The 14698-nt window shown below is 54.2% G+C and overlaps 1 protein-coding gene across 3 annotated transcripts in view; it reads right to left on the reverse strand.

Annotated features, from left to right (window-relative positions):
• ANXA6 (annexin A6) overlaps positions 1-14698 on the reverse strand; it is a 46093-nt gene that overhangs the window by 26828 nt on the left and 4567 nt on the right. For 2 of the 3 annotated variants that reach the window (XM_036087687.2, XM_036087685.2), the window contains exons 2-7: positions 9992-10035; positions 5183-5273; positions 4370-4464; positions 3709-3822; positions 2656-2746; positions 1666-1745 (exon numbers count right to left, since the gene is read on the reverse strand). In XM_036087687.2, coding sequence (XP_035943580.1) covers positions 1666-1745; positions 2656-2746; positions 3709-3822; positions 4370-4464; positions 5183-5273; positions 9992-10009 — 489 coding nt within the window. In that variant the 5' untranslated portion in view covers positions 10010-10035. Of the gene's footprint in view, positions 1-1665; positions 1746-2655; positions 2747-3708; positions 3823-4369; positions 4465-5182; positions 5274-9991; positions 10036-10183; positions 10266-14698 lie in introns of those variants that run through there. The other variant, XM_078066753.1, reaches the window with a different exon arrangement.

Genomic DNA, 14698 nt, shown 5'->3' on the forward strand with positions numbered 1-14698 from the left:
GCTGCCACCGCATCAAGACCGAAGCATCTGTTTTGCGGGGAATCATAGGGTCCCTCTCATTGGCTTTTCCCTTCATCCTCAGAGTTGGGACCAAAGAGGGGAGTCCTGGGAATGACCAAGGTCCCTCCAGGAGCCCCATCCCAGAGCAAGCCAGAGCCTGTACTGAGAACAGGACCCCGCACAAGTCCCCGCATGGCTCACGATGCCCGCCAACAATGATTACCGCAGGGCTAAAAAGTCTGCACATTTGCGTTCTACCGGGGGTTCCCAGACCTTAACCTAGAGAACTCACCAGGGAGGATCTGAGACTTGGGCCCTGAGATCCGAGCTCACAAGCACTGAAAGCACCAAATCCTACTGGTATTTCTGCTGCCCCACCCAGGCCCTGTGCCCCATCCGGCAAAGAACAGAACTCGTAGGGGACGGGGCCAGCCCTAGCGGGCATCGTGCTTCCGTGGGCACGGGCATGCTTCTCTCCTCCTGCCCCTGGACTGGGCACCTCAGGATCTCCGAGCCCCTGGTTCTCCTGAGGACTGAGCTTCAGAAGACAGAGCCCGCACATTTATAGTGCATGCTGCGGCACTGCCCATCTGGTGGTAGATGTTGAGAAGGAGCTGGAACTCTCCAGAACAAACGGCTTTGCACTTGGGGGCAAAGGTCACACTTTCCCATTCCTGATGTTTCTGGTAATTCCCCAGCTGCTTAATATGGGATATGGACTGCTATGGCAATGGAGAAAAGACCTGGGAGCAGCAGGGGTACACTGTGTATGGGACGGGAGCAAGTGAAAGAAACAAAGAAGTGGCTTAATTTCTATACAAAGCTTCTGACAAGTGTCGGCTTGAAACTGATCGATGCCTGAGGTCAATGCCAGAGATTTCCGGGGAGCCAGGCAGGTGAAGGGGAAGCTGCGGGGGTGCGGGGAAACGACGTTTTCCAGCCCCCTGCAGCCATTCAAAATGCAGGCCTGCCAGTGCCAGAACTTTCCATGGTTCTAAAGCACCTAGAAATCTGGCTTTCGAGCAAAAACTCCCCATTTTTAAATGTTAGCAACTAACTCAGAGTATTTTTTTAAAAACACACTGTGTAGAAAACCAAGGGGGAAAAAACCAGCTTGGCAGACGGAAGCCACTCTGCAGCCTCTTCATGGTCCTTTTTCATGTCTCTGGGGGTGGGAGAGAGGAGCGGCGGGGCTTGGCTGTGGGAGATGCAGCGCAGGAAGCCCCAGAAATGCCACATCCCTGCTGGTGACTCGCGGGCCATGCCGGCTGGGGAAGCAAAGGCAGGAGGGAGGCCTGGAGAGCAGGGGGAGCGGTGGGGGTGAAGAGAGGACGGAGGTCACAGGGGGGGATTTTCCCGGGGAACAAAAGTGGAGGGATGCGTGCAAAGGGAAATGTGGGTCACCTGCCTGTGCAAACCAGGGGCGGCCCAGCAGACCCCTGGGTGCTCGGATTCTACACCCAGGTGAGAGAGAGAAACCATCTCAGGTTCGAGGATAAATGGGCAGTTGGGGAGTGGCCACGGCTTATGGGGACTTTACACCTGAGGAGCCACCAGGTAACCCCTCACAGGCTACGCTGTCTGGGGCAAGAGGAAGAAGGTGCCGCCAGCCCTCTGCCCGCGCTCTGCTAGAGAGCTTCCGGGAGGGCCCCAACGTGGACCCACCTGGAGCAGGACCACGAGCATCTTCTGGAAGTGGCCAGAGGTGTCGCCAATGATGTCAGCCTCCAGGTCTCGCTCATAGGCTGCAGGGAAGGAACAGAAGTTCTAGTCCCACCCCCGTGAGACCTCGGGGATCCAGGATAAAGGTCGCTGCTGCCCCCTATATGATCCCAGCACCCAGTCTCTGGGCTGGTCATGGAAAGACCCAGGGGGTACCTCCACAGGTTTCTGCACGGACCCCTGACACACTGAGATGCAATCTGTCCACTTCCTCCATCCCCACCTGTGCCATCCTACTCCAGATACCGTGGTCGACAACCTGGACGGTGGCTACAGCCTTCTAACTGTTTCCCCTGCTTCTGCTCCCCTCCCTCTCCAATCCACAGCAACAAGGGTGACTCTTAATGCCCTCCCTGATCACAGGCTCCCTGGCTTCCCGCTGGACTTGGAATCAAACATCGCCTCTTTCTCTTGGCCTGCAAGGCCCTGTGTGACCCTGCCCTGCCCTCTACCACTCTGGCCTCACGCTAGCTACCAGGCTCATTTCCGCCCCAGGGCATTTGGGCTTGCCATTCCGCTGCCAGGATCTTCTCGCCACTCCTTACACAACTGGCTCCTTCTCATTCCCTCCCAAGGGACACGCTTTCTCTGACCACTTGTCTGGAGCAGGTCCACCCGAATTAAAGTCTGATTCTTGTTACTCCATCGTATAACAATGTGTCATCATCGTGTTTACCTGTGTGTCGTCTGTATCCCTTGTTACCTCATTAACCTGTAAGTTCTAGGAGGCAGGGACTACATGGGCTCTGCCCACCACCATATCCTGAGAAACTAGCACATTGCTGCACAGAGCTGCTATTTCTGACATGGAGAAACGATGGACAGATCAGAGGACAAGAGGAAAGAAGGTGGATGGATAATCTTAGGGTCCCCACCCTTGCAATTACCCTCATTTCATATCTAAGTCCTGAGTGGCCCCCCTGCCCATCTCACCATCTTTGTATGCTGCCACGAGCTGGTGGATCTGCTCATTGGTCCGAGAAGCCAAGATCTCAATGAGACACTTCTCATCAGTGCCGATGCCCTGGGGGAACAGAAGAGACGTCGGAGTCAGGCTGGGCTGGGAGGCCACCGCCAGCCATGGGCTGGGTTCCTGGAGTGGCCAGAGCTATGACACCCCCAACACTCAGGGTGCTCCTACCACAGCTTGCAGGCACCACACTGGAGCCACTGCCCTGAGAATCAAAAGACATAGGTTCTAGTCCTGCCTCTGCCAGCAGCTTGCTTTGTGACCTCTCATTAAGAAGCGTCTTTCTGGGCCCCCGTTTTCTCATCTGTAAAATGGAAAGGCTGCCGGTGGCTCTGCCCAACTCACAAGGACATTGAGAAGGCAATCTCTCACATCGCGAAACTTACCAATGTGTCAAGTAAATCCATGCTGAATAGCTCATCTGAGGCAAAGTTCACAGCACCTTACACATTGTAAAGTGCAGGTACACTCGAGGGCTTTGATCCCTCCCTGCCTGCTAGGGAGCCACCCTCTCCTTCAACCGGACCAAGCCGCACTTCTGCCCCGGACACACCTCCACCACCTCTCCTGACCTCTTACTCAGCCTGGAATGACCTTCCCACTCTGATCAACCAAATCTTCCCTGGAGCATCTGGGCCCAACCTGATCTCTCATCTTCTGTGACACCCTCTTAAGCCACCCTCCTGCCCTCCTTTAGTATGCCCTTGGCCTTGGGGTGTCGGGCACAGTTTGTCTTTATGGCCCTGTATCCTGCTTCCTCAGGGCTGTAGGCTGCCGTGGTGGAGTCTAGGCCAAGGGCCCCCTTTATGAGGTCTGTCTCACACCAACATCTGTCCCACATCTGGCCATCTGGAGACTGTGGCACCCCTCTGGGACAGGGTTTGAGCAAGCTGCCTCTTACCTCAGGGCACCTTGCTGGCGGGCGCAGGGCTCGGTGAGTACTTGCTGCAGAGACCAGAATCTTCCCATTCATCACACCCCCACTCCCAACACACACACAGATCCACACTTCTTACCGAGATGGCGTCTTTAATTTCTTTGGCATCGCAATAGGAAAGTGGCCTCATGAGACCCACAATCAGTCGTTCAAACTTTCCCGTCAGCTCATACTTCAAGTCAGCAAGGAGGTCCTAGGTCAGGGGTCGGGGGGAAGGAGGGAGGGAGGAGATGGAGGAGGGAGGGGAGGAGTGCTTATAAGAACTGCATTTAATGAGCACCTACTCTGTAAGGCACCAGGCTAAGTAAGCCCCTGGAACTGTCACTCTGGGAGGTATGGGCTCTCATCAACCCTAAGAAACGGGTGTAGAGACGTCAGGTGACTTGCTCAAAGTCACGCAGCGAGCAAATGGCGGTGCAGGATTCAAGCCCATGGCACCGTGCCTCTCCCCCAGCACCGTTTGTTCGCTTGTTTACTGGGTGTCTCTCCCACTATCGTGAGTCCACAGCGCTGACGCCTCACAGGTCTCGTCACCTGCGTGCGCCAACACCTAGCCCAGCGCCCAAGCATAGAGCAAGTGCTGTAGAATTATCTGTGGCGGAATGGGGCCTGACTAAAGAGCAGAGCAGAAGGAGCGCAGAATCGCCAGCACGGAGGCTGAGCCGGAATACAACGAACACACAGGCAAGTGAGACCAGCCCCCAGCACCACCCCACCTGCCCTGTGGTTGCCACGGTTACCTTTCCGTAGAGGGACTTGTAACTCTGGCAGATCTCCTGCCTCTGCCTGTTGCTCCGAGAAGTGATGAGCTCCAGTATGGCCTCCTTGTCACTGCCTGGAAGACAGGAGGGCACCGGTGACCCCCCCCAACCTGCCTCCAGGAAGCCCACCAGGGCTGCTCCCCGCAGACCTCAGCACCAGCCTTCTGTTCATCAGGCGGTGGTGTCGGTGGTGGAGGATCTGTGGGGACCTGTCAAGCCCCTACTGAGAAGGATCATAGCATCCACAGTATTTGCGCTCAGAGGGCCTGTAACCCAGCCCCTCATCAGACACATAAGGAAACTGAGGCCCAGAGAGGAGCAAGGACTCATCCAAGCTTTCACAATGAGATCTGGCTTAGAAAAACTCAGGTATCCTAACACCCAAGTTAGGGTTCTTTCAACAAGAAAAGTTAAAGAGAATAATCAGCACCAAGTTTGGGGTAGTGGTTACTCCCAAGAGGAGAGCCGGGCCTGATGCTTCAGGAAGGGACCCACCAAGGAGGTTTCAACTCTATGAGGAAGCAAGTGCTATTTCTCAAGTTGGGTGGCAGGTCTGTGGGGGAAGCTTCTATTACTCCCTAGACCTTTGGGCTGGTCTGGAATATTTCATTATAAAATGATGAAAAATAGTAAGAAGAGGTGACAAAAGAATGAATGAGCACATCTCAACACTTCACCCCCACCCTCACCCCCAGAAGGGCTCTGGGCTGAGCCCACATGTGGGAACACCCCCAGCTCCAGTGAGTCCTGCTCCCTTTCCTAGGGCCTCACTGCTGGTGGCCAAGCACCCACCAAAGCCCTTCATGGCGGTATACAGGGCCTCGGCATCCTGGCTGGGGTCAAAGCCTGGGAAGTCATGAATGGAGCCACGGTACTTGGCACCCTGTGGAGAGACAAAGCAGAAGGTAAGCTGCTGACCTTAGCCTTAAACGGGGCTCCCAGCCCCAACCCCAGATCACACTGTCAACCCTGGCCATAGGCAGAGTCTAGGCTGCGTTCCCTTCCCCGAAAATTAAGCCCTGACTACAGAAAGCCCAGGCAAGGGTAGGGACGACTCTCCCTGTACCTCCTGCCACAGCCTGCCCCAAGGACTGTGCCCTTTCCCTGCGGGACGGTGGCTCTGTCCAGCCCACAGCACCGCACAACCTTCCTAGGACCCGGGAGAGAGGAAAAAGCCAGGCTGAGTGCAAGGGGTAGAAATGATCCCTGCAAGGGTAACAAGAGCTCCTCATACCTTTATGGCACTTTACAGTTTACAAAGCCCTTTTGCCTCCATTAATGTGATTCCAACTTGCAGAAGCACTTAAGATGATCTGTATCACAGAAACAAAGAAACTGAGCCCAAAGAAGAAAAGCCTCTTGCCGAGGGTCCCACAGAGCCCAGATCTCTGGCCTGTTCCCCTCTGCTCTCCAGCTCCAGAAATCTTGCAGCGGCCAGCTTCTGAGGGTGAGGTTGTGGCCCAAGGGAAGCCCGGAGCCACCCTCAGACTCAGTGCCAAGACAAGATGCTGCCCTTTGGGCCCAGTAAACTGAGCTAGCAGCTGGCATCTGAGGACAAGCTGGCTGGGTCCTCAGGCTGAAAGGGAAGAGAGGCAGAGCCAGAGGATCCCAGACACTGAATCTGAGTGCACAATGGGCTGGTTCACAGAGAAGTCAGATGTGGGTCAGCTACGTGGCCCCAGAGAAGTATGGGGCCAGGAGAGTGGCCAAGAGCTGGGAGGGCTGGGGATGCGGGAGCCCAAGCACTGAGCCGACAGCATGGTGAGAGGGCACTTAGCCTAGGCCAGGCCCAATGCTAAGGGCTGAAGATTCAGGGAGAAAGAAGACCTGACCCTGTCTTTCCTGAGCTTCGGACCCAGAGGAGAGAGACAAGCACACAAATTAGCATAGAACTCACCATAAATACCCTAAGAGAGAGGCAGAGTAATTTGGGAAAACAGGGGAGGCCAATTCCAGCGAGGGGAGGGAACCAGGAAAGGCTCTGTGCACGGATTGGGGGTGGCCCACACACACGGTGCCTTAAAGGAGTGAGAAGCAAACGCAAAAATGAGCCTCCAACCATCTCCTGCGTCCCCTGCTGCCCACACTGAAGGACCTGGCCAGACGTGTGGCTGACTCCTTGGTTTATGTTTGCAGTTGCTGTTCCTCTGAGGTATGCATGCGTGGGTGCAGGGCTGCTATTTAAAGCTCTGACATGGCAGGTGACCAGAAAGGGACACGGCCCTCTTCCCGCCATCCGTGAGTCCCCTGCAACCTGATCACACCCCTGGGCACAGCAGGAGAAACACATGCCAAATACCCAGACCAGAAAGAGACAGTCCCTTTAGAAAGCCCTAGGAGTGCTGGTCTTTCTCACCGACGCACCCCTGCACCCAGCAGAGCCTAGCACAACCAAGCACCCACTGAATATCTGTTTCCTGGACGGACAGGCACATGGATGGATGAATGACTGAATATATTCTGAGCAGAACAAAGACGACTTCCTGGAGGGGAATTCTACCTAAGTGCTAAAGGATGAGAGACAGCAGGGCCCCAAGGGCTGGGGGCGGGGACAGAAAAGCAGAGACGGGAAGGCTTCACACAGGAAACAGACGGTCAAGTCCTGGAGGCAAGGGCAAGCGAGAACATTCGGGGAGGCAGCTCAGATGCTTCAGGGCTCAGTGCAGACGCCCCAAGTTGGCAAGACCACGGGACTCCAAGTTGCCAGGAAGGAAGGAGAAGAGGAGAAGGTGCAAGGGCAGAGGCCTCCGCAGCAAGCTGAGGACCCTCCCCCTTGCAGCCACTCCTCCACCTCAGCCTGCCCCCCCTCTTCCCACAGCGGGGGGGGGGGGGGGGGGGGGCGGTGCTCAGCACAGGGCTGCAACTGAAAGATGAGGCAACGTCCTCCAGGGGGAAGGGCAGTCTAATGACTGACATGGCGCTGGATCCGCATGTTCCCTCTGCCACCGTTTAGTGAGGAGCGGGGGGCCAGCTTCCCAGGTGTATCTTTGCATAAGGATAATCAACTCTCCCAGGGGCCCTCGGGATCACGGCCACTAGAAGAGGCGGACATGGGGGTGTCTTAGCACTGGTCACATTTAGAGGCACAGAGACAGTCCTTCAAATCACCCGGGCCTGGTTTCCCATCGTCGGTCATCCTCACGCCAACCTGATGAAGTCTGCGTCCCCTCCTCACCTAGCCAGCCTGTTGCTCCTCTGGCAGACAGGCTCCTGGCCACAGGTACCCAGGGCCCAGGGGAGGGGCGAGCACAGAAGGGACTTTCCACCGTGAAATATTCAGCAGGTCCTGCTGCCAGCTGGTGAGCGGCCTGGCCCCTGGGGCTCCGAGGTCTCGGGACCCACCCCAGCAGCTGCTAGAGTTAGGAGCCTGCGGCCTCTCCTGAGAGACGCTGCCGGGCCAGGACCCCAGCGCAGAGCTGCCCTGACCACACCTGACCGGGGCCTCATCTCTGCAGCTGCTGGGGTGCCGGGCACCAGCCCCTGCCCCTCTCGCCTGGTCCTCAGTGTTCTCATGCCCAGCAGCAAGCTCCAATCCAGAACATCCCTGTGAACTGAACGCCACAGAGCCATGCGTCCGGGACCTTTCTGACACCACACTATTTCTTCACATCTCTGGGCCCCAAGTTCCCCTCTTCTAGAAGGAAAGCCAGGGAGAACAGCACAATTAACACAGCAGAAATAACCGGGGGTAATCTGCACCGGAGAAAAGAGTGAGTGACTTGTTCTGTGCATGTGTGCGTGGGGGTATGTGTGGGTTGGGAAGGGGGCGCACAAGATGCAGAATTGGGTGTTAATAATTGGAAGCAACAGATACAAACTTCAGCTCAAGAATGGAAGGAAGACCTTGCTCAAACTCCCCCGTTTTGTCTTCTGCAACCTCCTCCCTTACCCAAACCCTTGCACGCCAAGCGTGCCAAATTAACCTTTGCTGCCCCTCACACACCACGCCATCTCCTCTCTGGCCTTCTGTTCCAGCATCCCGTCCCCCTGGAGCACATCAGCCCCTTTCCTCTCCTCCGGTATTTCTCTCCAGGCACCTTTCCCAGCTTCCCTAACCTGTGTGCCCACAAAGCTCCTTTATTGCCTCCGCCAGAGCATGAGTGCCGTGTGTGTGGGGGGTTCCAGCTCATCTCATGGGATGAGGGACCCCTAAGGCTCTGCCACTCTGGGACTCTTGCTTGCAGACTGTCTCCTGGCCCCTGGTCCATCCATGGCAACAAGAAACCATGGGTCAACCAGGCAGAAGCATGGCCAGGAGCACTGGAGCAGGATTCCAAAGATCCGTGCCCTGGGTCCTGGCCCCTCTGACCTCCCAGGATCTGCTCTGTCCACTCAGGTCATGTGGAACCCTGCAATTTGAATGCCTCCCAAGAAGTAGCTGCGGTATGACTACATATAGAAAATGGGGAACAGCAAGTTCTGCCTTGGGCCTTTGCCCATAACCACTAGCACTTTCTCCTCCTGGTCAGAGAGGCCACTTGTGCAAAGTACGATCCTTAGAGGCTGATAGGAAGGCCACAGCTGGGACTCTTTTGAGGGCTGATCCTATATCATGTGAGACACTGTGCTCTTCAAAAATTGTGAATAGATATCCTTAAGGCCCTTGTTCACTGGCAAGTCGTGAAACCTGAGGCCCAGAGAGGGTAAAGAACTCTCCCAAGATCACACAGCATTTGTATTATGTCTGTGGCCAGTAGCTCTGTGACTGAAGTGAGGAGCAAAAGGGGCCTAGTCAGACATCCCTTGGTTTCATTCTCCCTTCCCCATCCTATCACTGCAGTGGCCGTATCTCCTTTTCTAATGCTAGCCAACAGGGGTCAGTCTCGGGTGAAGCCTGGCAGAGAAGGACACCTAGCTCTGCCCAAGGACAGAACCCGATCCTGACCACACCCAGGAGTAAAAAAGCTCCACCACACCTCAATTTCTACTGCCCAGCCAAACGGTCCTACAGCATGAAAGACGGAGGTCTCCTAAGCAGGGAAACTTAATCCCAGATGCATGTGACAAGGGACACTTCCATGTCCAGAGCAGAGAGAATCCTCTCATGCTTTTGCCTGTCCGGCAGCCTTCTCCTTGGGGAACCACTTCTGGACCATGCAGTTCAGGTAGGACCAACTCTACCGCCTGAATCCAAGTCACCATTGGCCCAGCCAATGAGAACCAAACCTAGGACTCGCCCTGGAATCACTGGGAATAAAGTATATTGTGTCCTCCAGGCTGCCCAGGAAGCAGAATGGAAGCCTGGGGCAGCTGGTGGCTAGAGTGCCAAATCAGGGAAGAACCGCCCACGAAGGAAGCCACCCAGAGGAAGTTCAACTCACAGAGGCAGAATCCTGACAATACCATCTGGGTCCCTGGAACGAGCCAAACCTGAAGCTCTGGGCTGTTCAGTCACGTAAGCCAATACACATCTTTTCTGCTTAGAATGTTGTGTGCTGTCATTGGGCACGTGCAACGGAAAAGGTCGTGACTTGTAACGGGAGCAAGCAAAGCCTGAGAACCTCTACTGCTCCCTTCTAGATGAAGAGGAGAGCGGGCCTAGTGACTCTAGGAGCCCACGTAAGGCGGAGCACAGTCTTCAGGAGGGGAGAGGCTCCTTACCTGTGCTGGTTTGGCCATGGTCTCAGGTTCTGCAGCAGGTAACACTGTGGAGAAGAGAGACCCATGAGATCTGGTCCCCTCCATGCTTTCCCCCAATTTCCTCACCCTCCTTGCCTCCCAAGGGAAGGTATGCTCCCCCTGCTGCTTTCCAGCTGCCCCCAGCCCTTTAGGTTAAATTACACCCAGACCTGCCTCAGGGCCAGACGCATTTTCAGAAGACAATGGATAGACTGGCCTGGGTCCACTCACACCAGGATGGGAGAGGGACCTGGAACTGAGAGGGAGACAGGGCATGATCACTGACCACACGACTCCTCCAGGCCATCCAGGGCACTTTCCCACATGTCCCACTGAATCCTCGTGGCAATCTTTCCCATCATCAGATTCTCCCTTTCCCCAGGGGAGGAAATGGAGGATGGGGAGTCAGGGAGGTTGCATCATCTACCCAAAGTCACACAGCTTAAAACGGAATTCAACAAAGTCCAGATTCCAGAGTCCAAGCTATCTGCACCAAGCATGCTCTACGTCTAAGTCACCAAGAATGGTTCCAGAGGCCAGGGCTTAACGTTCTGCAGGTGAGAATGCTCGAAGGGCTCTGGGCCACCTGCTGCAAGCATCTGAAGGGCTAGCGTTCCCATGTAAGTCCATGAGCATTTCTTGAGCATCTGCTCTGATTAGGCACTGCTCTAGGCACTGAGGGTATAGCGATCAATAAAAGAGATTTTTTAAAACTCTTGTTTTTCTGCAGCTTACTCTATAACGGGGAAGAATAACAAATGCATATGGCAAAAAGTAAGGAGAAAAGACAACGCTTGGTCGTCAGGGGAGAGTGACAAGCAGTAGAAGCCCAGGCCAAGTGGTCAGAGGATCATGAACCACATGGCTACCTAGGGGTGTGCGGTCAAGGGACTCGGGCGGCTAATGCGGCAGCAGGGAATGGGGGCTGGGGACCAGTGCCTGAGGCCACGGTAAAGGCTCTGGATTCTTCCCCGTGAGGACAAACAGGACAGAGGATCTTATCAAAGGAGGGTGTAGGAGACAGGGTTTAGAGGGAAGAAATCAACAAAAATGTCTTACACCTAAAAAGAAATGGAGAAAGGGCCGTCACTGGTTTGGGAAGATGGAAGAGAAGGGGGCGCGGGCCGGTGAGCACTCTCAGCAGGAAGAGCAGGAAGGCAAAGGTGGAAGTGAAGCAATTTTCCCAGGACAAGAGGAGAAAGAAGGGCCGGTGCTTTCCATTTCAGTCAGGGCTGTACCATTTGATCTTTTTAAGCCATGTCTATGTATTACTTTTTTAAAAGTAAGAATAATAAACTCTATCTGGCTTATTCAGTAAGACCTACAAGGAGCTGAACTAGAAGAGGAGAAACCAGGGCGGAAAGCTCAGTGCTTTCCAGTTCTCCACACACCCCACCACCAAAAAACAAAAACAAAACCAACAGCTTAGGGGAAATCGGCCCTTCTTGACCTCAGCCCATAACCCTGCTGGAGACGGTGCGACACAGCGGGGAGAACACAGGTTTTGGAGTCAGATGGACAATCGCTTCTTGGCCTTTTGGCTAAGATCAAGTGTGGAGTCAGATGGACAGAACTGGATTCAAATACATTCTGTCACTTATTAGCTCCATGACCTCGGGCACATTGCTCATCTCTGAGTTCAAGGTCACCTCAAGTACAAAACTGGGGCTTTCCCTTTCCTGCCTTGTAGGGCTCTTGGAGGATGAGACATTAACATACGTCAAGGGCAGAGCCCAGGACGCCAGGCGTTCACTGTACTGGTGGCCAGTTCTGACCGGGCTTTGTAGTGTTTGCCCGTAGCCCCAGCGCCTGATCATGAGTCCCCCAAGCTGCAGTCAGCAGACAGGCAGGAGGTGGGGCTGGGGATGAAGGGCAGAGGACAGAGATCTGCCTGCAACCCCAGCCGAGCTGGAGGAAACCCTGCTGTTTCCCTGACAACCAGGGGCCCCTCTGTACAAATGTGCAACTCTTCCCAGAAAGTGGAAATTCCCCCCGCAGGGGGCGGGGAATCACATCTACCCCAGGGTCTGGCCAGGCTCCGGCTTCCCCGGCCTGGGGCACGGTGTGGGCTGGGGATGAGGGACCCCCCAAGGCGAGCACAGCAACAGGGACCAAAGGAGGGCCGGGAAGTCCCCTGGGCAGGGAGGGCTGAGGCCTGTCACCTGCACCTCCAGTCTGGAAGCATTTTCCTTTGGCCTTGTTGCTGGAAACTTCAGCTGCTGGCTGCAGCCCAGGACCATCTGGACAAGAGCCTCTTTCCAAGGAGAGACAGCTTAGAGGAAGGGCCTCTGAGTCTTTGGGAAAATATTCTCAGTTCAGAGAGCAGTTTACATGGGCTTCATGCGAGTGCAGGTCTTGTGTACACACAAGCTTCTTCCAGAACTAGATCTGGAGACTGCAGTTCCAACAGCCCCTCCTCTGTGGGCTCAGGGAAGCTCTGGAGGTAATCACAGCGGTGCCGTTTACCTGGCTTTGCAAGGGTCTCTGCTCCCTCCCAGAGCAACCCAGACCCTACCTCTCAAATTGGCTGAATAAATGTTTTCTATACAATGTTTCAGAATCCCAGAGGGCTCTTAACCATCCACTACACCAGGCCCCTCATTTTCTGGGTGAGGTAAAGACATCTCAGGGAGGGTAAGTGACTTGCCAAGGCCCAGACCATGGACCGTATCTGTGCCTCCGAGCTCCAGGTCAAAAGCCCCACACAACCATGGACTCTGGCTGCAACAGGAGATTAGGAAGAGGCCAAAGAAAAAGACCTAGGTCTGGTTCCCAATCTGTCTGTAACCTCAGACAAGTCAGGTTCCCTCTCTGGACCTCAGTTTCTTCATCTGTAAGATGGGGATAATATCACTCTCTCCTTGGGAAAATCCAGAGTGGATGAGAAAGGTTTTTATAGATTCCAACCATGGATTTTCACAGCAGAATCTCAGAATATCAGTCCCAGGAGGGGTCTTCCCCAAATCTCCCCCTTATCCAATATGCAAGTTTTATCATCCTGGCTGAAACAGCTTCTCAAGACTGGCAGGTGTGGCCACTCTAAACCTGTGCCTCTCTCCTCCGAGGAACCCTGAACCTCTTCTGACCTGGATATCCATGAGGGTTCATCCTGGCTGATCATTCCAGAAATCCATTTTAGGGTAGAGTCTCCTAGTGGCTTTGGGCTACTGTGGGCAGCCCCTGCCTTAGTTCTTTAGCCCACAAGCAATCATGTTTCCTTCCTTTCCCTCTGGGAGCTCCAGATTGATTCCAGGAGGAACGCTCTGGGGGAGAGAACCACCACTTGTGGCTTGCTGCTGACCAAGTGCAAGAGTTGGGGAAACCAAGAACTGGACAGGGGAAGGGTCTTGTCCAACTCATGTAAGAGGCATGGGCTTTGAGGTCGGGCCTAGCCGTGAGTCACAGCTCTGCCCTCCCCACCCCCGTTTGTGATTTAGGTAAATTACCTTCACTGAATCTCAATTTCCACATCTGCAAAATGCACATAAAAATTATCTCCAAGTACTGATAAACAAATGAAACAGCAGATGAAGAGCCCTAAGCCCAGTGCCTATTACAGAGTAAAGGCTCAAGAAATGATAGCTTTTATTATGATAAACCCAAACATTTACAAGGGAGGCAGCCTGGCATCATAATAAAGAATGCAGGCGGGCGCCTGGGTGGCTCAGTTGGTTAAGCGACTGCCTTCGGCTCAGGTCATGATCCTGGAGTCCCAGGATCGAGTCCCGCATCAGGCTCCCTGCTCGGCAGGGAGTCTGCTTCTCCCTCTGACCCTCCTCCCTCTCATGCTCTCTGTCTCTCATTCTCTCTCTCTCAAATAAATAAATAAAATCTTAAAAAAAAAAAAAAATGCAGGCTTTGCAGTCCTGGCCTGAGTTCAAATTCAGACATTCCAGAAAATTCCTAGTTCGTGACCTAGGGCAAGTTCTGTCATTTCTCTCTGACTCAGTGTCTTCATCTAGGAATTGCTAATCCTAAGGTTTTCTGTGAAAATTCAATGGGCTAATGCAGGTAAAATACTCAGCATGGCCAGAACACATTAAATGTCTAATAAGTGGTGGCTTCTGTCATCCCAGTCACCGTTAGTGGGTTACTGGGCACAATGAGCCATCGGGGTGCAGAACAAAAATATTACAACTTTCTGACTTTTTTTTTTTACCTTGTCCTTTTCTGTTGCATGTGTGATGCGTATCAAGTTACAGACACATGTTAGGGGTTCAGGCTGACAGGTGAGCACAATCAGGAGTCTGGCATCACGGAATGAAGCAGACGGAGGAGAGAAGGGATATCAGACGCAACGGAAACACCAGCCTAAGAAAAAGCATTTCTGTCCTCTAAAGCTATCTTGCATGCTTTGGAGGAATAGAGCGTGCTTTTAGGGTGGGAGGAGATGCTGAGTGTAAGGGGGTGAAACCAGATATGTGTGGGGAAGGCAACTGGAGAAAAATAAAAAAATAACGTGGAAGGTCATGCAAAAACTCACCCAGACCTCTGTGTGGCAGGGGAGCCCAGGGGACTCTAACTTGAGCTGAGTCACTGCTTGCCCACGTGATCCCAGTGACCCCCTTCAATGTAGGCCCTTGCAGCTCAGCTTTCAAGGCCCACGACATCCTTCCTGATTTATCTGCCTTCCCCTCTTTCCTCTTCACCCACCACCACCCGCCCACCCCCCCCCCCCCCCCCCCCCCC

This window comes from Halichoerus grypus, chromosome 2 (genome assembly GCF_964656455.1).
Source record: "Halichoerus grypus chromosome 2, mHalGry1.hap1.1, whole genome shotgun sequence".
NCBI lineage: Eukaryota > Metazoa > Chordata > Mammalia > Carnivora > Phocidae > Halichoerus > Halichoerus grypus.